Source organism: Sciurus carolinensis, chromosome 4, assembly GCF_902686445.1.
Source record: "Sciurus carolinensis chromosome 4, mSciCar1.2, whole genome shotgun sequence".
Lineage (NCBI taxonomy): Eukaryota > Metazoa > Chordata > Mammalia > Rodentia > Sciuridae > Sciurus > Sciurus carolinensis.
Genome location: NC_062216.1, coordinates 82,911,335 through 82,935,786, shown reverse-complemented (window position 1 = coordinate 82,935,786; position 24,452 = coordinate 82,911,335). Strand labels below are relative to the sequence as shown.

Here is a 24,452-nt window from a genome sequence, read left to right as displayed (position 1 = left end):
TGTCTGAGCCGCTGGAATTACAGGTGTGTTCTACCATGCCCAACCTCCTGTTCTTCTTGTGGTTTCCATTTTTACTAACTTCTTTCATTAATCATACCAAACAGGCATGGATCATTCTTTTATTCCAAATACGTCTGAATGTATTCAAATGTAACAGATCCTTATTTATGGGACTATTAACATATCAGTTTTGATAGCAAGAGGTCTGGTTATTTGTAAACAGCAACCTATTGCTTTACCATTTCAATAGTAATATATTCTAAAATAATAGTTTACTTAGAGAACACACAAAAGAGAAATAGACACAAATAAAATTGTTATACAGTTTAGGTCTGCAAAAGCTGTACATACATAAGTAAAAATATTTCTTAAGTGTTGGATAAAATATTAACAAAACTTACCTAGCCATCTGCAGATGCTTTTTCCTAAGAATGACAAGGGTAATAAGAAGCAGTCCAATGAGAAGTGTGCTTAGGATGGCCAGCACTGAGATCACTACCACGTTAGGATTCATTTCTGTAACTAGAGAGAAGTCAGGTATTGCTATTAGAGGCTCCATTATTTGGAAACTGACAGGACCATATAATATAAGGAGCAGTGAATTTATGATGATAACAATAGCAAAATCTGAAACAAACTAAGCTAACAATGACCTCCCACTCAACTGTGACTTAGCAGATTGACAAATGGTGTTCAGGTAGCTGGAAGAGTTGAACCTACTTCAAAGTCCTCCAACATTCAGGATGTTTTTTCTTACAAGGAGAACTGTTAAATGGGAAGAATGCCATAGTTCAAATTTATTTGAAAACTACAAATCTAGAATTCATTATGTATTATCACTATCATTGTTTAACATTTCCAAAAGCTTAGAAGGTGGCAGGTTCTTATTTTATGCCCATGACTTTAAAGTCAGAAAGTACAACTGAATACTTTGCTCACAACTAATAATGTATATGAAAAAGCATGAGCGAGCTACCATCTGCTGCAGCACTTAACACGTTACTGGAATCGGGCATTCTGATGATCTGTAACCATATGCTCAGAGGTTTTTCCATCTGCACAGCCCAAGAGATTAAACCTATTAATAAGTTAGAGGGCCCTTAAGAACAGGGGTTGTGCCCTTTTCATATGCTTTAGATTATGACTGGTCTATATACTGTAGCACTTATACGTTGCCTAGTTCTTTACACTGTATGGATGGGCAGGATACAAAGCCAGGAAAATATGTTGAATAGCTTTATAAAGCTCTTCAAAGTGAGTCAGAAGAGATTGGAACCATCCTTTGCATTAATCATAGAATCAAGGAGTTGATCCATAAGGCTCAGATATTTGCTACTTCCCATTTTGGCTAGCTGAGTTCCAGTTCATGGGCAGGGTGCTTGAACAGAAAGAACAATAGTCTCATGGCAGAAGAGGTTATTCAGGTGAGCTTGACTGCTAATTGCCATTTGGGGAAGCCATCCTTTCTGCCCCTCTGGGGGTCATTTTTCTCACTTTTAGATGAGCTTAATAAAAGCATCTGTTGCACTAGGTTTCTGAGATGACAAGGAATAATAGAAATTATACTTAGAAAGATGTAATAGGATGTAGAGAGGAGATACCATTAAACTACTTTTCAGGTCCATTTTGTCCTTTCTAATGAAAACACAAAAATTAAAAACATAAAGCCAAAAAAAGAGAACCCATTTTAGTCATCCCTGAATATAGCAGCTAAATAGAGGACTAATATTACAGAAATGAAAGTGAACCCTATGCAGGGATAATGTGCCAGAAACAGTGGCTTTACTTCAGGAGGCTTGACAGAGGTTCTCAATTTGTAGAATAAGGCTCTAACAAACCAGAGAGTGACGTGTAGTACAACTCAGAAAAGAGTAAGGAGATAAACATTGCCCCAGAAACTTCATTATTTTCTGACTGCCCACTGACACTTTATTTATGGATTAGACAGTTTCTTGCTTTGAGTTTACTGTTGCCACTCTCTCATCAGTGACAACTGATGGCTAAGGCTGAAACAGATGAAGCTGAGTTGATGAGGATCCTGTGCCTACTACTACATAAAAGGATGACGATGGTGAAGGTGGTGGCAGCAACCAGCATTCAGATAGCATATGCTAGGGTTTTCTATATTTTATTTTTCTAATTTCATAGATAAAAAGCAAAGGCACAGAGATAGTAAGTATATTTTCTAAATCAGACATTATACTAAGTACACTCTGGGATTGGAATTAAGGACGTGGGGTTTTTTTCTTCAAGGGAAAATTGAATCCATTAGAAGAACAGATGATACATATTTTAAAAGAAAAAGTAAGGAGCATATGGAAAGGAATAACTTCTAAAGACCAGATTCCACTCATGTATGTAACTACCCATGGTTGAGACGGCTATGAAGGTGGGCACACTGGGGCTGTCATGGCTGAAGCTGGTGACACTGCAGTTGTAGGCGGTGGCAGGGAGGAGGCTGGAGATGGTCACAACATGGGAAGAAACAGCAACGGGCTCCTGGAGATGCAGAAGATAAAAGACTTCATCAAATCTTCATCTATTTTGTCTTTAAAATTATTTTTCATAGTTGAGAAGGTAATCTGTGGGCAGTGTAAAAATGTCTAAAGACTCCCTTGTTTCTCTTTTCTCCTTCTATCCATTTCTCTTCCATGGGGGTAGCCTTTACTGTCAGGTTTTTTTTTCTTCTTATATCCATTTAATGGATGTATAGGCATATACATAAGACATAGTTAATCATAAAGGATGACACAGTTTTTACATTGTTCTGCTTATTTTTTTCTCTTTAGTTACCAGTATATTTTGGCACTCCTTCCACACCAGTACAGATTAGAATGTTTTATTCTTTTTAAGGGATGCATAGAAATACATTGGAAGGGCATACTTTATTTTGCCAGTCCCCTATTATTGATGAAAGTTTAGGTGATCTTTAATTTTTTTGTGCTACTGCAGTGTTACAGTGAATATCATTTCATAAATGTGGGAACATATGCATGTATAGATATACTTAATATATGTGCACACACATACACAGGAAAACTACATGAACATACATACAATCATATATTCCTAGCACTTGGATTGCTGGGTCAAAAAATATACATTTTTAATGTTGAAAGCTACTGAAAAATAGTCTTTTCATAGACACTTTCCAAGCTACACCCCGCCACTGATATGCGACAATGCCTATTCTCTGCATTCTTTCCAACACAGTATGTTGTATCTTAGTTTTATTTATTTAGTATTTCCTCATTACCATGAGTGAAATGGATCAATTTTTCATATGTTCAAGAATGTTTTGTATTTATTTTTCTATATTTGTTTGGGGTTGTTGACCTTTATCTTTTTGACTTGTAGCAGTTATTTATATTTAAGGGCCCTACTCCTTTGTCTTCCTTTTTATCTTTTATATGGCATATATTATAGTTTGGATATGAAGTGTTCCCCCTGAGCTCCTGTATTAATGCAGGAATGTTTGGAGGTGAAATAATTAGATGGTGAGAGCTGTAACCTAATCTGTCCTTCCTAGTAGGAATGGACTGACTGGGTGGTAAGTGTAGGCAGAGGGGGTGTGGCTGAAGGAGTCTGGGGTTTTCATGGGAAGCTGACTAAAACAACATCCATCGGAAGTACAGCAACTTTGTGTGCTAACTTGGAGAACCAGTGGCCAGACTACTGACAAGTACTATTGCCCCATACGAAAGGATGAATCAGCACAGCAGTCTCTCTGGAGAGGATTCTGAAGTACCCCTACCTAAAGAGATAGTCATCTGCACTGGCTTCCCACTCTCATGTCATCCACTATTCTAGAAAAGGATGATTTCAGGGGAAGAAAACCTTCCTAAGAGGACTCAGTTGACTGACTGCCCATTATTTTCTTAAAGGAGACATCACTGTAGTTACAGAGAATAAAATCCATTACTGGCAGAGCAGTTATTTTCAAAAAGGATTCTTAGAATAGAGCTCAGCACAGATCACAAAGAGAGAAATTTTTAGAGGAGAATATCAAAGGGGTGAAGGAATCAAAGTTAATTATCTTGGCATTCAGTGTGAAAAGATTTGTACTCGCTGCATTCCTTCTCCCCCTCCCTCTCCCTCTACCCCATGACCTTCATTATTTAAAAAGCATCAATGATTCATGGTCATAGTACTATTAGCCTGTACACTACAGGAGGCCATGTCTCTCACCAACCTGCCCTTTTTCTTCTACCTCTGACTCTAAAAGATTTTTTTCTTGTGGCTTTGCTACCCTTAGAGTCTCTTTCCTTCCATTCATCCCAACTTGGTGAATAACAGTTTTTTTTTTTAATCATATCTGCTATTTGTGATTCAAAAACTTAAGGCATAACTGTCTGTTAGACTTTGTTTTTCAACAAAATTGTCCTCCTTACTAATATGTGTGTTTCTCTTAAAGTCTTTTAGTAGAATGTGGCACTTGTATTTTACTTACTTCTACACATGTTATCTACACCTATACAAAATTTTGCTGAAAGTGTTGATTCAACCATTTGTGTTCTATAAAAGGCTTTTAAAATTTGACAATTAGTTCATATTTGTTAAATCATATTTTATATGGGAGCTTCTTCATCCTCTTGATCAATTTAATGGCCAATAAGAAAAATGAATCAGTCCTGGAAGAACTAAGGATAAGGAATAAAAGATAAAAATAGAAAGATTGGGCTGGGGAGACGACTCAGCCGGTAGAGTGCTTGCCTTGCAAGCACAAGGCCCTGGGTTCAATCCCCAACACCGAAAAAAAAAAAAAATAGATCATAAAAAGTTCTTAGTACCTGAGCTTGTTCTAAGCATAACTGTTAATTTCTATCACTGAAATACGAAAGAGCAAATTACTTTCTGTAGTTCAAAGAAGTAGGTGATTTTTTTCTCAGATAATTAACCTTAATCAAAATTAACTCAGAAAAAGAAAGTCAAAATGTACAGTACCTGGAGTTTGGTTTCCTGACTAGAGCCAACTTGCTGACAGAAGACTTCGAAGAAATCAGCTACTCCCTCTTCCACCCACAGCAAAGTCACTGAAGTCTGAGTTTTGTTTACTGCAAAGAGTGACTTGGGAGGAGCTGGTTCTGAGGAAAGAAAACGTTTTAAAAAATTTAATGTAATTTAATGCATTCCTTCTTCTTTTACTAACAAGAAGGTAAACATAAAAAAATCCATATGTAGGCAGTTGAGAACCCATAAAGATTTCACATTGCTTTTGAAATATGTCCTTACAGAAAGGTAGTCCTCTAACTCTGAAGGCAAAAGGCTTTGCCTCTTTACCCCTTCCATTTTATAGTTCTCTTTTTGGAACACTTCTGTTTTCTACTTCAGCTTTATTATAGCCCTAATCTATTAATAGTTTTTCTGACATCTGTCGTGGAGTTAGCATTGTCTTGATAATACAGAACTTTTTGGAAGAGACACAAAAATATGTACTTAACAAAGGCTGGGAAAATGAAAGTGGTGTGCTCTCTTCTAAAGAAAAGATTCAGTTTGGTACTCAGCCAACAACCTGCCTTCCTTTCCCTGCAGTCTATTTGGAATAATTCAGTAAGAAGGAAGGGCTTCTTAAAAATTTAGCCAAAATTAGGAAGGATTAAGATAAATAGAAAATATGATTTTTTAAGAAAAGGATTGATGGGAGGTGACTTGACTGATTAATACAATGTTAGGGATAAATTTATTATCTTAGAAATTTTGTCTTAATAAATAACCCACTAGTCAAGGAAGCTGTGCTGTCTGTGGTCCCTCATATTTATTTCTGGTAACTGAGTCACTGGCTTGGTTGCCTAAGGACCCTGCCTGGTCCTCATTTCTAAGTGCTTTGCTGTCTGGTACCCTACTCCTGAATCCCTCCTGGTCTTCTGCCTGTGGCCTGTACTTTAGATGTGCTTCCCACTCTAGTTCCTCCAATAGATAAAGTGCTGAGCTTGAACTCAAGGTATGAAGCAGGGGTCCCTGTTACCTGCTGTCAGAACCCCTTGACATTGCTTGCTTGGACATTGTGTATCTTACTGCCAGGTTCAAACAGCAGTATACTCTGCCCACCTGTATGTCCCTTTCAGATAACTAATCACTATTGTAAGTTTTCTGCTGCTTGTTACTTGATTTTATTTCACTTTCTACCCCAATCTCCCAAGACTGGTTCCCAGCGTCTGGATTTTAGCAGTGTTTGAAAAAGTCCTGTAAACCTGTTCACCTCTTTGACAGGTTTATGTCTTTTGTGGGAATGTTTGGAGTGTCTTTCTAGAATATCATCATGGTAGATCTGAGCAGAAATAAGAAGTATGTCAAAATCAGGCGTGATATGATTTACTGCTGGTTACTTCAACTTGAGTTCAACTTAAAAGAAACATATTTCTTTTCAGAGGCAAATTGATAAGGTTAGGCCCGAGCGCTGAAGGAGGAAAGAGATGAGTTAGTTTTGGGCAAGCAGAATTCACAATTGATGCCAGGATCCCTTTTTCATCTGCAATGAATTATCCCACTCTCCAGACATTGTATTGTTTCAGTTCTCTTCTGACAAAGAAAAAGTAACAAAACTGAGAGTTTCTGATGAAACACAGAGGTCAATTTCCACCCCCACATCCTTCAAAATTGTCATTGCTAGTAGGATCATGAGTAAGAGAGTAAGTCCTACAGCAGTTCTGACTCATGTAGAACTAAATCTTTGGCAGCAAGTATATGGCTCTTGGGGCAGAGTTGGACAATTTGTTAAACTGATGCTGGATTTTTTTTTCCTTTAAAAAAATGCACGCAACAGAATTGCTCATTGAAGTGAATCTCTTGGACTATACTCAGAATCACTAGGGTGTTTATATTTCTCTTCTTGGTAGATAGATAAAATCAGTTTAATTATCCAATATGATCATTGCCCAAATCTTAGCCTCTGGATCCAACTTTTTATGCCTGTGTATTCAGTCAATCGTCTGTGCCTACTTTGATATCTCACTATTACTTCAAATTCCCAGTGGTAAAACTGAATCTGGCAGCCCCCTCTTTTCATAAATCAATTCTATCTTCCACTACTTCTGATTCTCTTATGAACATAACCATTCTTTCAGTTGTCCAAGTGAAAAATGTTGAGGCTGTCCTCTTACTTCTCAGTCCCAGACACCATGTCTTTTAACGATTCCTGTCGTATCTTCTGTTATCTATTTTTTAAATTATACTGCTTGCCCAGGCTCTTGTCATCACATGCATTGATTGTTACAAAGTTCTTTCCCTCTCCTCCTTGCTGCTAATCTGTTCTTTCTTCATTTTGTCAATGATAGCGAAAATCAGCTCATGGTGTCACTGGCTCATGTCAATTCTATCTGCATGGTCTATTGTGTCATATCTAAATGCACCAAATTTAAAGATGTATTTAAGTTGGTTGCATGTCACCAGCTTATCCCACAGATGTGCTGCCCTCTGGTAAAGTTACTTTTCTTACTGACCTGGACATGAGCAGTGTTCTTGTTCTCATATGATTCCTCTTTATTCAGCTCATTCTGAAGTCAAGAGAAAGTCTTAGCTCCTCCCCAAAGCCTTTCTGATGACTTTGTCTCTTGATGACCTATTTCTTCTGGGATCTTCTTTTGGTCTAATTATCAGCTGTTTGATCTGAGTGGAGTCCCAATCCTACCAGATCCTTCTAGATTCTTCATGTTTTATAAATTACTTTGTCTTTACCTTGAACTAGCCATCTGTACATATTCAATGTATCCTATTTATTAACCAATTTAAAAATATGAATCAGGATTTATTAACTAGAAAGTTCAGGATTCTAGCATCAGGCAACTCAGACATGCTGTGGTTGGATTTTTATGTTCTCTGCCTTTTCTTATGGTGATCATATTGATAAAATAATCAGATTTCAGTGGTACAGTCAAGATCTATTATGAATTATGAAAAGAGTTCTCTGTGGTCTAAGGAATAGGACATAGATACTAGAGCAGGGATTTCTTTTGATCTGACTGAGAATGTGGGTCCAGGTAATAATAGGACCCTTACGAAAATCTCTAGAAGATCTGGGACCTCTAACAGCCAGGTGACAATTTTTTTCTTCTCAGGCAAAATACAGGGGCAAGAGATTATTCCAAGGTCACAGCACCCGTCATCACTCCGTTCTTTTCCTCAAAGACAGGCATGTGATCTCCGTAGGTCAATGAGTAACATACTCAAGTCATTGGCTTGTACGCTATTTGCAATCTTTGTGATAGGTGTATTCCTTAAATAAACCAGGCAGAAATTTGGATCTAGTATTCCAAAAGAAACAAAGTTATTACAAGATTTCACAAGTGAAGGTGTGATATAATTAAATTTGACTACTAGAGACAATATCTTTCCAGCAAATGCATTAAAATTTAAGAATTGTATTGTCCAACACAGCCATTAGCTATACACAGACACTGAGCACTTGAAATTTGGCCAGTCAAAAGTGAGAGATACTGTGAATGTGAAGTACAAACTGGATTTTGAGGATATAGCATGAAAAAGAAAATATCTCATGAATAATTCTTCATATTGATACTACTTTGGGTGATTTCAGTTAAGTAGAACATATTGAACTCAATTCACTGTTTCTTTTGACTGTTTTTTAAATGCAATTACTAGAAATTAAAAATTACATGTAAAGCTCTGATTATATTCCAATTGGACAGTACTGGGTTAGAGTATTCCTTTCTATTTGCTAGAGCGGAAGTCTGGAAATTGTTGGCAGAAGCTACTTGGAGGATCTCTCTCTGTTGTCCATCTCTTCCCATGAAAAGACAAGGTCAGCTTAGGCCCACAGGCTTGGATGGTTTATGGGATTCATGTTCCCCATTCTCAGGCACAGGAATCAATGGCTAGATTCGTTTAGGCTGCTTCACACAATAAAGGATATAGGGACATGTAGAAACATTTTGATTGATTTCTATCTCTGTCATGGGATGAACTGAATACCCCCAAGCTTCATAGGTTGAAACCTTAGCAACCACAGTACCTCAGAATGTAACTGTATTTGGAGTTATTAGTTATTACTAATAACTCCTAGTTATTAGGTATTTCTTTCAAGAAGTGAAAATGAAACCATTAGATTGGCCCCTAATCCAATCTCACTGATGTCCTTATGAGAAGAGGAAATTTGGACAAAGAGATGCCAGGATGCATGCATACAAAGAAAAGACCATGTGAGGACACAGAAGGAGGCTATCTTCAGGCAAAGGAGAGGTACCTCAGGAGAAACTTAACTTGCGGACACCTTAATCTTGGAATTTCAGCCTCAGGAACTGTGAGTAAATACATTTCTGTTATTTAAGCAACTTGGTCTGTGGTATTTTGTTATGGTCTTACTATAAAAAGTGTCAAATATGGTCTATCTCATAAAAGAAGTATAAGAAGACCCCAACAATAAGTCTCATATACTGTGAAGACTATGTGAGATTTTCGGCATTGTATACACATTTTATATAGAGTCAGGTAGATATTAATTATAGACCATCTCCTGATTATCACTTTCTCAGCGACATTTTAAATCTTAACTTCTTTAATGTTCCATGTTCCAAAATGTCAAATTTCCTTTTGCTTAAAATAATCCACAATTTTGATGTGAGTGTGTATACACAGGGTAAAGGGGATAAATATACCGTTTTTACAAAACACAACAAAGATGTAGGTTTGCTTGCTTTTAGACACTCTAATTTTATAAGAAAATCAAGTACCATGTGCAGAACACGAGCAGAATGGAAGACTGTAATACTATCTTTACCATTTAATTTAGATTGGATTAAGAGAGGCTCAAACTGTTGCCTTGGGTCTCTAGAGAGTACAAGTGACCTTCTGTGAAGTATGAGCTAGTGTCATTTTTATTCTGTGCTCTAGCAGAAAATCTCTTCTTTTTTTTTTTTTTTTTTTTTTTTAAGAATTCCAAAGGGAATAGTTAGATGTAATGTACTTAATGTACCTTGGAGCAGAATGTAATGTACTTATTGTCTAAAATCTCTTTCTCTACTAGTTATTAGCTGTTTCTTATTTTAATGTGACTCGTGGATATAACCACCTATGAAATGATGTTTATGAGGTCACAATTATGTCCATAAGGACCTGTTTACATTTTATACCTCTGAGCTTGGTAAGTCACAGTACAAATGTGAGACATTGACAACAAGGGGAAATCAGTAGAAAAGCACTGTAAAAATCATCTTAACCTGTGATCAGCATGACCAAAATCTGTTTTCAATATTCAGACTCACTGAGAGCAAATTTCTAGAATCTTCTGCATGTTTACAGAAACGAATTGGGAATCTTTAAATTCTCTATTATAATCAACCCTTTAAATTTTTATTTTTCTCAACTCAAGCAGTTCCATGGTAAACAGTGTAAGTTATGCAACATATTCAATTTGGCCAAAGAAAACATCTGCAATGTAGGTAGTGAAGGCTGCATAAGTTAAGTTCAAGTTGGCTAAAAAAACAAATCTATACAATAGAGCACTGTTTGAAGGGAGAAAAACAAGAGATCAAGAAATTATTCATGTTGAGTTAAGATGGATATGCAATAAAATTAAGAAGAGGAATATTAATATGAAACAACTGTAGCCTTGATCAGAACTGAAATTTATTAGTCCTTTTCTCATTAACTTAGGGAGATTCTTTTCCTAAATTCATTTAATTAGTCATTTGAACATTTTAAAATAATACTGGGAAATGTAAAAAAACATTCAGATAAATATTTAGCAACTGAAAAATGCATCAAATTACATTTAGGTCTTTTCCATATATGAAACATAAGATTTTCCTCAGGAATTAGAAATACATCATTGCCATTACTGTTAAAATACATTTTTATGGTCCAATTTTTTGACAGCAAATGTCATTGTGAGTTGCTGGGTGGGTTTATAGTGTTAGCAACTCAAGTAACTTTTAGAGGTTAAGGAGAGAAAGTTCTTGTTAATATTAGTTTCAAAACAAAATATCTAGCTTCTTCCTTTTTTATGGTCCCAGAATGAATATTTGGTTTAAGTTATTTGTCACAACATTTTTAGACAAATATCACTACTTACTTTCACTGTATCATTAACCTAGTTGCCTTTGTTTGAAATCAGGTTGAATATTGTAATTCTAAGACTTGGAATGTAAAGATCTTCTAGTCCAGATTTCCATGATATAGATAGGTGACAGAAATCTAGAGGGCCTGAGTCATTTTTCTAAGGTAACACAATTTGTGAGAGTGAGAACTGAGATCTAAACCTCTATAAAAATAAACCCTTCTAAAATATGGGTATTTTCCATTCATTTCCATATTGGTGATAACAAGGTCTCTTGAAAAGTTCCAATGCCCAGAAGACTAACTTTTCCAGGATGAATACTTGCTGAGTATTCAAGTGCCAGACTTCACAGATGTTGCCCTGTGAGTCTGCCATCCAGACTGTTCCAATATATTAAAGAGAATAAGGTACCTGCAAAATATGCATTCACTGTGGGATGGTCAGAAGAAATGCTTTTAAAGAAGTGCTGAAGCCGTGTGGCAGGGCTGTGGGCAGCGGGCACACCTCAGTGACTCAGAAGACTTTGGAGGGAAATGAGGACAGATGTGTTGAGGAGAGGTGTTGGCTAGTCTCAAGCCCAGTGCAGAGAAATGGGACAGTGACATGCCTATCACTGAAAGCTAAACTAGAAAGCAATACACATGTGACTGCTGGTCATAAAGGTCTATACAAGAGGAGTTGTATGGTCGTTATGGTATCCTACAAACCTAAAGAAAGTGTATGTTTATCTCCTAAGAGGTCAATCAGAAGAGACTTTGACAGCTGCCTCATCACCCACCCTACTGACTCTCCCATCAGTGCCCACATCTCTGTCTTTCATTATCTTACTGAAAATTCACCCTGAACCCCCAGCTCCTTCACCAGGCTGCCACTTCCTTTGGCCCAATCAAGGACATCATTTCAAGTCTTGCCTCTAATTATCCTGAATCATTGATTTCCCCCCCCAGCTCTATTGAATCATTCTGATTAGCTTATAGTTAAGCTCTTTCCGTTCAGTTGAAGAAAACACAACAAAAAAAATAAAAAAAAAGAAAAAAAAAATCACATAAATCCTTTATCATTCAGCTTCTGCTCAATTCCTTTATTTTCCTTTAAAATAAAATTTCTCAAAAGTTTTTCTATTTCCAAGATATATAGAGAACTCAAAAAACAACACCAAAAAACACACAAAAAAACCTCAATAAATTTGCTAAGGAACTACGCAGACACTTCACAGAAGAAGAAAAACAATTGATCAACAAATAAATGAAAAAATGTTCATCTCTTGCAATTAGAGAAATGCAAATCAAAACTGCTCTAAGATTTCATCTCACTAATCAGAATGGCACTTATCAAAAATACAAGCAATAATTACTGTTGGTGAGGATGTGGGGAGAAAGGTACACTCATACATTGTTGGTGGGATTGCAAATTGGTGTAGTCACTCTGGAAAGCATTATGGATATTCCTCAGAAAACTTGGAATGGACCTACCATTTGACCCACTTATCCCACTCCTCGATTTATACCCAAAGGACTTAAAATCAGCATACTACAGTGACTCAGCCACATTAATGTTTATAGAAGCTCAATTCACCATAGCAAAACTATGGAACCAACCTAGATGCCCTTCAACAGATGAATGGATAAAGAAAATGTGGTACATATACACAATGGAATATTATTCAGCCTTAAAGAAGAATGAAATCATGGCATTTGCAGGTAAATGAATGGAACTGGAGAATATCATGCTAAGTGAAATAAGCCAATCTCCCCAAACCAAAAGCTAGATGTTTTCTCTGATAAGCAGATGCTGGTCCATAGTGGAGGGTGGGTAGGGAAGAATGAAGAAACTTTGGATTATGCAGAGATGAGTGAGGGGAGGGGTAGGTCAGGTGGGCATAGGAAGGATGGTAGATTGAGGCAGATATTATTACCCTATATACATGTATGAAAAATTTAAAAAAATCAGTCAAAAATAGTTAATGAAAAAATAAATAGAAGTTAAAAAATTAAAATTTTTTTTTTTCTGTTCCAGCCATCTTGAGTTTTTCTCTTTGCATTGTCTTTGAGCTCCTTCAAATTATATGTTTTTGCTCACCACTCCACCAAAATGCCTCTTCTCAAAATCTGCAGTGACTTCTAGGTTGGTTGCTCAGATCAGTGTTCAGTTCTGCAGGATGACAAGGTGTTCCCTGCACTCATCAAGGCTGCTCCTTTGCTTGGCTCCTATGACATCACACTTTTCTGGGCTGCTTCTTGCTTTACTGGCCAGAAGCAAGGAAAAACTGCTGGTTTTTCCTTGTCACCGTTACTTCTTAAAGTCAAAGTAGCTCAGAGCTTAGTCCATGGATGAAATTCTTTTTTCTTCCTTCATTCCTAACAACCTCCTCAAGTCCGTTTCTTGACTACTCTTAAACTTTATTTCCAGACCTGAAGTCCCCTCTGAATCCAAGTTCTTTAATCTAACAGCCTGTTCAGTGCAGTATCTCTTCTATAATGTTTAATAGACACTTTCAACTGCTGACCCATCAGAAGCTGAACTTAACAATCTTTCCTCCAAATCACCTTGTTTTATAATCTTCAACTCAATGCATTGTACCTCTGTCGTTCCAATTACTTAGATCCCAGGTCTTGGTATCTCCCTAAGCTTTTTTCACTTATTCAGAGACAACATTTAAACTCGTCAGCAGATCCTCTCAGCTCTGCCTTCACAATAAATTTTATATGTGACCACTTTTCATTGCTGCCAGCCCAATGCAAGCAATTTCTTACAAAGATAGATATCACTGGTCTCCTGATTTTGAAGAACTGTATAATTTATCATAAGAATGGGAACACTGTATGACTAAGCTGTACCACTCCTTAGTATTTATCCTAAAGAATTAAAGTCTGCATACTACAGTGCTACATGCATACCCATGTTTATAGCAGTACAATTCACAATAGCCAGATTATGGAACTAGTTTAGGTGTCCAGCAATGAAAGACTAGATAAAGAAAATGTGGAATATATGCACAATGGAGTTCTATTCAGACATAAAGAAAAATTAAATGATGTCATTTGAAGGAAAATGGATAGCACTTGAAAGCATTATGTTAAGCAAAATAAACCACACTCAAAGTCATGGGTCATGTGTTTTATCTATGGAAGTTAGAGAGAAAAATGGGGGAAAATGTGGGGAGAATCTCACAAAAATGTAAGGGAGACTAGTAGAGTAGAGGAAGGGGTTTAGAAGGATGGAGTAAGGGAGGGAAAGAAGAGGTACTGGGGAATGGAATTGGCCAAATTGTACTGTTATATTGTGTGCATGTATGAATGTGTAACAACAAATCGTACTGTTAGGCCTAATTATAATGAACTAATAGAAATGTGTCCAACCTGCATCATCTGAGTAATGAAAGGATTTCTAAGAGGATTGCTAGCTTTTAACTGATCCATAAGAGGTGCAAACTTGTACTGCCTAAGGTAACCCAGGTATGTGGTCATCTTACCTAACTGGTTTTGCCCTCAGCCCTGAACAGCCAGTTCCCACCAGAATGGAACCGTGAAATGTGTCAGTCATGTGACTCCTCTGTCAACTCATCTCGTAGAGCATCCTCTCAGTCAGGAAAATGCTTTTCAATGACCCCACACTGTCTGCTCCCTTGTTACCTCTCTGGCCCGGCATCTACCACTTTTCCCTTTGTTCATTCCACTCTAGCCTTTCTGATTATTCTTCGAAATTACCAGGCCCACTGTTGCTTCCAGAACTTTTTACCTGTGGCTCCCTCTGCTTACCTGATAGCTTCCTCCTTAACTCTTGAGTTCATCCCCTCACCTTCAGGTTTGGACTCAAACACCACTGTCATAATGACACTCACTCTACCCACAACAAAAATCGCACCCACCCTCAGCACTCACCGCCTTTGCTTCCTTCCAATTCATTTTTTTCCACAATACATCACTGTTCAACATCCACATAGCTATATTTATCATCTCTCTTTTTTTCCTACTAGAACAGGCCAAAAATTTTATTTTTGTTCATTTTTGTGTACCCGGCACCTAGAATAGTCTGTGTCACACAGTAAAAGCTGACTAAATGTTTGGTGATTGATAAAATGAATGAATACATGCATTTGTAAAAAGTACATGACTATTTTATTGGCTTCTTTCTCACTGACTGGTGTGTGTGTGTGTGTGTGTGTGTGACTGGTGTGTACATATAATGAGTGTTACAGATATGCACACTGTTTGCTTCCATCCGTTCATTTGTCCATTCTTTTTTTTTTCTCTCTCTCTGCTATTTGACACCATGTATTCATACTCTCATTTTACTTAACTCATTTTGTGTGGGGGGAGAGGATAAAGAGAATAACATGTTAGTTACGCACTAGGAGAGGATTCCCATGAAGGGTGGATAGGGAGTGGTACTTCAGACTTCACTAAGTTATGACTCACACACTTAACTCACTTCTTACTAAAACCAAGGACTGTGTATTCAAGCAACTATTTCCAAAGTTGTAAGTTCCATGGCTTCAACAAAATAATAAATGTTCTCATGAGGGAGTGAGACCACAAGTATAACAGGCTGGGCTTTTATAATGTCAAAAGTTAGTTTATTAAACTGTCCATAATTATTCTCCATCTACTGAAGAAAGAGAGGACAGGTGATCTAATACTTCCCAAATTCCTAACATCTCAAAGTGTTTTTCTTTTTTCTTGTCTGTGGCCAAATGACATTTTAAAGATTTCTAATCTATTCAGAAGTTTTCATGACTGAGATTAAGAAAATCAAGCCAATGTCTTAATGTCAAATTCAAATTCTAAAAAGGGAACAGAAAACCACAGAGAGGGTGTGGGGATCCTCCTCTGTTTGTTATATGTGTTATAAAGAAAATGAAGGTTTTAGAGAAAAACACCCCTATTCAGGAAGACAGAAGCAGCAAATGAATAAAAACAACTGATCCTGTGTCCAAACCCAGGCCTGCCGGTAGAGTGGGTCATGCCTCCCTGGGCTCCACTGTGCTCAAAGGAGGGCACCCAGCACCCAGCCATCCCCAAACCCTCTCCGAGGACTGGAGTTACAGGATTCCCATCCTGACTCTGTATGAACATGTCTGTGGGCAGGATAAAGCGGAAGTTTCACAATGGTGGTGTGCAAATCCTGTCTTTGGGTTTTTTCTTAACTCATTGGCTAATCTTTCCCAGTTTATCTTCGCTGGCTTCTCCTGGGCTGAATCTATACATGCTTACGTGTTTCTTCTAGGCTATCTACAGGACTTCTCCTCTGTTTCATCTTATTACTTGGTGACCTCATCTAGATGTCCCCCATTGATCTTTTCAGCCCAGAACTTTCCCTCAATTTCCAGACATGTACATCAATAATCTCTTTATTTGACATTTGCTCTGATGTCCCACAGTCATCTCATATTTTTATATCCAAAGAAGAATCCTTGATTCTTACTCCAAATTTACTTCTCCTTTATTTTTTTCTAGACTTTTCAGTGTCAATGAATTATACTACCATCCACCCTAGTTGCTCAAGAGCCACACCCAGGTGTCATTCTCAATTTCTCTTTCTCTCACTTCCCATCTCTAGCCCAATAGAAAGCCCTATGGATGTAACCCTCAAAATAGCCCCACAGTTCTGTCCACTTCTCTTCATCTCCATTATAACCACTTTAGTCAAGGTTTTTAACATTTCTTATTTAATTATTTGGATTTGAATGTTATTTTTTAAACTAGGACATAGAACCCTTTAATTGGTCCAGCTATTTCATTGTTAACTCTACCATTCTTTCTCCCTCAAGTTGCCTGAGGGATTCTTTTAAAATGTAAGTCAGATGTTTTTAAATCCTCTAAATGTCTCATTGTTCTAAGTGTAAAATTCCACCTCCATGCCTTCAAAGTCCTGTGCAATCTAGTCACTGCCTATCCCCTCTGCCTAGCACACTTCCCCAGCCTTCTGTGGATGATCCTCTTTTGTTATTTAGAACTCAGCTTTAATGACTCTCTCAAAGAAAACTTTAACCACAGAGTGACTGTACTACAGTACCCTGCTTTAATGCTCTGGGAAGCACTTAATATCATTTTCCCTTCACTAGATCCTAAGTTATTTGTAGACAGAAGGTGAAAGTATGCCTTTGGGTTCCTTGCTACAAGTAGTCTGATTTTTCATCAGTGCTTGTAAGGCTTTCAATATGTATTTGTTAGATGAATTAATAAGTGAATATTCTATTAGCACAGAGCTGTCTTATAAGATGTCCAACATTTATTATTCTTGTTTCTTTTCCTTCCTCCCTCCACTCCTTCCTTTTTATAAGAAATATTTTAAATTGTAGATGAACAAAATGCCTTTATTTTATTTATTTATTTTCACGTGTGCTGAGGATCGAACTCAGTGCCTCACATGTGCTAGGCAAGCGCTCTACCACTGAGCCACAACCCGTCCTCCTTTTTTTTTTTTTTTTTTTTTTTTTTTAAGGTTGGAAAACGGATTCTCTGATATAAACCGACTGAATCCTCCTAAAGTTGGCCCAAAGTTCTAGGTAGATTCACCAAGACTTGGAGATTTGACTGGTTATTGGTTGAAAACATAGTTATATGCAGACCACTGGTTTCTTACAACACGACAGGTCTTAGGTACAGATTTTGCCATTTGTATTGACTTACAAAGGGATTGGTCATCACGTACCACCATGGCACCATGAAACTTCAGGCACCCTGAAATTCCCAGGGGGAGGATTGGCTCAACATTTTGTAGGCAGAACCACTGATTATGTGTGTCTTCTTGTGGATGTTTGCTATTGACATACTAATTGAAAACTCTTGGCAATTGTTTTGAGAAAGGGCTCTTTACCTTTTCACGTGTCATCTTGGATTAACTTATACTGTAGTTATCAGTAGTTTAATTTCTGTCCACAGAGGTAAATTCTGCCTTCCATAATAGACTTAGCCTTTTCAAAGAGACCTCTGTTAGAGAAGCTAGACTGCAGGTTAGTCCAACTAGTTTTGGTTCAAACTTTAACAATACCATTCTGATTCAAATCAAAATCTGTGTGTCAAAATTGTATTTTCCTGTAAAAGAATTAATATGACTTTTATGCACACCAAAATGAACACTGGAAAGAAACTTAATGAAGTTTTGTGAAGCAAAAAAATAACCTCAGTTATTTTAAAAGCAAAATACTATTTCACTTCTATGAAAGATGCAATTGTTTTGGTTAAAAATTAACTACAATACTATTTTCAAACTTGAAGTCTACTATTTCAATTCAGTTCAACAATACCTATTGAGCAGCTACGGGTGGCAAGGCTATGGAAAATTGGGAGAACATAAAACATGATTAAGGATAGAAAATAGATGTTTTGTAAAAAGGATTAAAAAGTTTGATTATTTAGTTTTCAGGAAAAAAAGGTTATATTATATAGAGATTATCTTTCAGTGAAGAACAAGATAAAGACAATATTCCATCTGATATTAAGAAATTAATAAAGAAAAGCTTATTGATTCAGTAGAAATAATTTATCTTTGAAATTGCCTTTCCCTCTCAAAAAGTTTAAAGGAAATTTACCAAGTGGCTTAGATAGTCCTATGTATCAGGGAAGCATGGAGGCTCAAGACCTCATGATGTTTGAGAAAGCGTCATGGTCTTTAACTTACACTCCCATGTAGACATAATTGTACCAGTTTATAATTTCTCCCCATATTCTTGGGGCTTCATAAGTCATCCATAATATCACAATGTCATCAAAATGACAGTGAAGCATGTAGTAAGCCCAATGAAAATGCTACTTTGGTAAGAACACTTCTGAGTTTGCACTGTGAAAGGAGACTGATAATCCAAATGAGTTGGAGAAAGCAGCCAGAACCTCAAACACACTCACAGCTACATGTAATAATAATGCTTGGGAAAAGAAAGATATGCTGGGGACATGAGTGAAACCTTCAAGTAATTCTGGTTACCTGGAAATGAGTTTTGAACTGACCTTTGAATTCATGGAGGACACACTCAGAAATAATGATGGAAATTGACAGGAAGGTAAGTGGTTTTCTTAAAAAGAAGATGATGCTGTGTTGGAAGGTGGTATTCTCTGTATTCCTACAATTCAAACTTGGACCATCAGGAAGAACAACAGACTACCAGTGTGCACACAAGATTGAACTCTACTCAATTCTCAACGTGAGAAGCACTGCCCCCTTGAGTGTGTTTGGAAACCTGCAGGAATGTTTTCTGTAGTCAGTATACAGGGAATTGACAAAGACTGCTTGTCCTACAATGATCAAGAGCATTTCAGGCAAAAAACTACCCCACGTCCCATATGCCACATAATTCATAATGTCACACAAGAATAATATAACATAAAAATAAGTTTCATGTACTTTGCTGCAATGATACTGAAAGTTTTTCAAAGAATTAAGTAACATAATTAAGAAGAAAGTTGTCATGGAGATATTTGAATGGATTAGGAAGATACCATTTAAAAATTGCTCAGTAATGTACATTTTTCTGCCCATAGTGTCTTTTCAAAACATCATGTATTTCCAACTACTTGGTGCATAATTCTAAAGGGTTTAGTTCAAGGATTTAGTTTTCATTACATCAAGTATGAGTTAAAAAGATCCAAGACTCAGTGTCCTATGCCTTTAGTTGCAGAGAAATGTACCTATTGAGTAAACAAAAGAAAGCTTTTGTTTTGTTTTGCTTGAGATTTTCTAAAAGCACCTCACAGACACAATGCTACTCATGATGCTTATTCTACAAATAAAACACTCCAGAGTGATTCCTTACTCATAGCTGTACACATGAACATATGAGATAACAAACATGAATCAGATACATTTTATAAATGAACAGACACCTGAAACACTGATGTCAGTAAATTGCATCATCATTTGGAAAATAGTTTTGCTATTGTCATTCCACATATTTTGAGATATAAAAGTGATAGAGATCTCTGTGGTAAGCATTAGCTATTGATATTATGCATTCACTTTTGAGTTGTTACTCTTATACTGGTACTGTCCACCACACGACTTTTTGCCAATCCATTCTCCATTTCCTGCTGTCAATTACAGGATCAGAAACTAAATATATACCTTAATATACAATAACCATTATTTAACTTTCCTCTATCCTTCCTACCCTTCCTAGTTTCTAGTAATCTCTATTCTACTCTAGAAGATACATGTTTGGTTACATGGTGTCACTTCCGAGTTGTATGTCATAATATAAAGAATTATTTTGACATTACTGCATAATAGGTTTCAGCTCTTTTGCAAGAATATCCTACTTTCCTCATCTCCCCTCACCCACAGTCTATTGCTTTCCTTAGCATATTATTTCCACATTAAGGTCATCTACCTCTTTGTCTCATTATATGCAAATACTTCTAGTTTCTTCTAACATATTCTAACTCTAGTTTTATTCCTGGGCACATTTGTACCTGGGCTTTCTTAGCTATTATTAATTAATTTATCTTCACTTGTTCATTCCATAATTTAAAAATATTCTTTATATGCAGGACTACTTGATCTTTTCAATTCTTGCAAACCTAAACTTGCTCATTCGAGCTATGTGTGGGCATTAGACAATTTCATTATGTCTTTCAGAGTAGTTGTGTCTGAACACATAGGGAATCTATATTATTTTGTTATAAATATTTTTATTTCATGTTGATTTTATATTCAAGTTATGAAATTATAACAACTTTTAAAAAGCTAGTATGTGGGTTATTTTAGCTATGAATATTTATTGAAGATAATAAAGAAGGCATTCTATACTATTTAAATGAAAAGGGGATATTTTCTGATGGTTCAAAACACTACACTAGATATTCTCTAAGATTCTTCCATCTTTAAACTAACCTTATTAATTTATGGTTATTAAAAGTGGTAAATACCCCTGTCTCCCAGAACAGTATACATTCTACTCACAAAAACTTATTCTAACTTGACTATATCTTTGGGTAGTATTAATGTCTACCTTCTGCTTACAAGAGAGAATTAGTGGTTTTCTGTTGTTATTTCATTGAGTCAAGGAGCCCACACAGAATTAAGGGATCAAGTACCAGTTCTCCCAGCATGATAGTTTCTACACCCACCCAGGTACTCCTACCTAGCTTGACAAGGCGGAGTGTGGAGGTGTTGCTTCCTCTTTCAGTGCAAGCGGTTACTGAGAGGTTGTAGATGTCTCCGGGAGGCAAGCTGAGAATCGCAGTCATGACATTTCGTGTCACCTGCAAGAATATCAAAATCCACGGCTTAAACTTCTACTGAATGAACCGGCACACCACCCTATACAACTACAGAGCTATAATGTACATTCCTTCTCTGTTCTGTGCTATGATCTACAATTGATTATGTTATAGATAAGTTATATTCTCTGAAAATTATATAAATTCCTCATTTGGGTCAAATGCAAGGAGACTTAAACATGCACATACATACCAGATAAAACAATTTCATAATTCATTCCCTTATTTGGAATAGATATTGCTCTAATATTTTCCCACATTGGTCACAGAAGATTTTAGAAAAGACTTTGTTGAATTGTTACCAATATACACATTCTGAAAGGCTCAGAAGAAACCTAGCTGTGTCTGTAGACATGGCTTCCTACCAACAGACTACATTTCCCATCTTCTCTTGCAGCTGGGGGGGCCATGTGATCTTGCGAGTAATGAGCTAAGTTCATATCCTGTAAGTGCCAGGCCTCCATGCCCTCTCTTGCCTTCTCCCTGCAGGCTGCAGAATAGATGTAATGATGATGAACTTCCCTGTGCAAATGACAACTCCACATAGTGGCAGATGGAGCAACAAAATAGAAAGGACCTAGATGACCAATATGGCAGAAGAATATGGGTCCTGGGCTATCATAAAAATGACATAAACTTGTATCTTGTTTGTTTTTATTACAGTATTTTAGTCTGTATCCTAATTAACACAATGTTAAAAAGCTAATAAACTTAAAGTGAAGAAATCAATATCCCCAAAGTACCCAAATATTTAGGTGTTGGTGATTTATGGAGAAAATATTTGAATATGTTAATTGTCATTTTCTTGAAAATGTTTGGCATCCTAAAGAAAGATCTCAAATCATAACTTTAAATATAAATTAAACCAATAGTTATTTCAGCTATTACAGTTCACTGTTAGAGATTAAAAGATAAGTTCTACACAAGGAAGAATTTAATTCTGGGTTGCTGTTCTATCTCCTGAGCCCAAACAGTGCCAGTTGGTATACAAACATATGTTTGTCTATATAAATGTTTGCTTAATGGGTTTCAATAATTCATGCTACTAAATGTTGCGATTCAAAGAAACATACGCTCTTTTTAATTTTCTTCTTTCCTTCTGCAACAACCATCCAGTGCAGCATTCTGGAATGGGACAGGTCAGTTGCGTCATCCCCGTATGTCCAGCTGATAGATAACAGACTATTGAAATATTCCACAGAAGTGATTTCTGGAGCCACTGGTGCTATGAAGGAGGAAAGAGATAGATACAATTTAGTACAAAGGACTAATAAAGTACTTATCAAGAGAGGATGAAATCTCACATAGAAACATTTTAGGGAATTAAAGCTAACATCACATGATGGCCCTGGGGAACTCCCTGGATCTCTCAGAAACAGCAAAGACCTGGTACAGGTTGGGCTTTTATTTCATGGGACTCCATCTTGTATATCTCAACATAAGACATCCAGATCCATCATGTGCCTCAAGTTGTTCATATAATTCAGTTACAGGGTTCCTAAAATGTTTTCTTGCTTGGGTATGCTTGTTTCAGTCTATTAGTAGCATTGATGAAGTTATTAAGCAAGCAGTATTGGAAAACTTGGGGTCCTGTAGTATTAAATCTCTTCCATTGTGGTACAGTGTAGGTGTTCATGGGAATAAGGAGCAAAAGGAGAGAAAGGTGAAGAACAGAATAAAGTAGCACTCTAAGTAGGGTAGAAGGCAAATGTTATTTCCATAAGATAACAAGACAGTATCATTGACAATATTCAGTCCTATGGTTTGCAGAAGTTCTGCCCAAATTGAGTAGTAAAGGAGAAGGAATAGATTTTTTTTTATCATGCCACAAAACAATTCTAACACTGAGTTTATTACTTTATTTTACATCCTAACACAGTTAAATTTTTTTAAAAAATTGCTAATTAGGAGGAGAGTTCATCACAAGCTTTATAAAATACGAGCTCTGAAAGCATATTTTAGTTTTTTTAAATGAATCTGGTAATTCTAAAGATTTTAAGAAACAAATTAAACTTCTCCATGTAGGCTGTATTCAGTATTCTATTCTGAAATGCAGCACAAAGCTAACAAAAATGGGAGGAACATTTATATAAATCATTAAGATTTCTCTTCTTTATGCTGCTAGTACTCATAACAAACATTTATAACTGATTACTCTTTTAAAAACAATTATTCACTGAAAAATTAAACCTGTATATAAAATAAGAAACACATTTCTGTCTCAAAGGCAATAGGAATAGCATTTCTAGCATATTTTACAATATAATCTTGAAATATCAACAATGCCCCACAACTTATTTCAGAATATTCTAATGTAGGAAAATAACTGTGGCTTCTAATAGCTTTTTAAGATATTCCAGGGTATTTTATCACATTCAAACACCTATACACATATTTCTTCAAAGGATATTTTCTTATGTTCTAATTTTAGTGAGGACAGAACTCTTTTTAAAATTACAAACCCAGCAGTGCATGGCAAACAACAAACACAAGGTCTTCAGATTTTTGTACTCCATGTTGCTTCAAAATTCAGCATAGTGCTAAAAGACCACCAGATGTCACTATTTGTTTAGTAATCATTATTTGATATCTAAGCACAATTAACTGTGGACTTGGTTTGCAAAGTTGCCTAACAAAGATAATAGAATTGAGGTCCTAATTAGTAACAATTAATTCAAATATTTTATTCTTATTTCCTTTTATATCAATTTGGCAATTAGATTAAATTTCAAAGGGAAATATTATAGGGAAATTAAATTAAATTTCATAGGGAAATAAAGCATGAAAAACTCATTTATTTTAAATAAGATCCTTATTTGAAATAATGTAAGAAAGGCAGAAAAAAGAATATAATTTCCACTGCTTTAAAAAATAAGTATAAAATATATTTAATAGTGATTTATATTTAATTTTGACATTATGCTGTGAAGTATTATATTTATGGATAAGAGAATTGAGACCATCTCTGTCAATATGCTTAGATAATAGTACTTTGGACCACTGAGTTGCTTGTCCCAGGAAAAGATAAGAGATTTCTAAAGATCAGTGTGCTTGGGACTGTTGACCACTCATCAAGACAAATAATTCATTTATTAACCACCTTTTTTAAAATTCAGACTTGCTATGTGCACCTCAACTGTTATCAGTCTACCCTGGCTCAGTCAGTTCTCCACTTTAAAAGGCACACCTTGAACCACTCAGTCAGAACAGTGACTCCTACGATA

The 24,452-nt window shown here is 36.3% G+C and overlaps 1 protein-coding gene across 1 annotated transcript in view; it reads right to left on the bottom strand.

Moving 5' to 3' along the window:
• Ptpro (protein tyrosine phosphatase receptor type O) overlaps positions 1-24,452 on the bottom strand; it is a 228,093-nt gene that overhangs the window by 42,968 nt on the left and 160,673 nt on the right. Inside the window, exons 11-15 of the mRNA XM_047549974.1 lie at positions 22,302-22,453; positions 21,090-21,210; positions 4,945-5,084; positions 2,367-2,499; positions 402-522 (exon numbers count right to left, since the gene is read on the bottom strand). Coding sequence (XP_047405930.1) covers positions 402-522; positions 2,367-2,499; positions 4,945-5,084; positions 21,090-21,210; positions 22,302-22,453 — 667 coding nt within the window. The remainder of the gene's footprint in view (positions 1-401; positions 523-2,366; positions 2,500-4,944; positions 5,085-21,089; positions 21,211-22,301; positions 22,454-24,452) is intronic.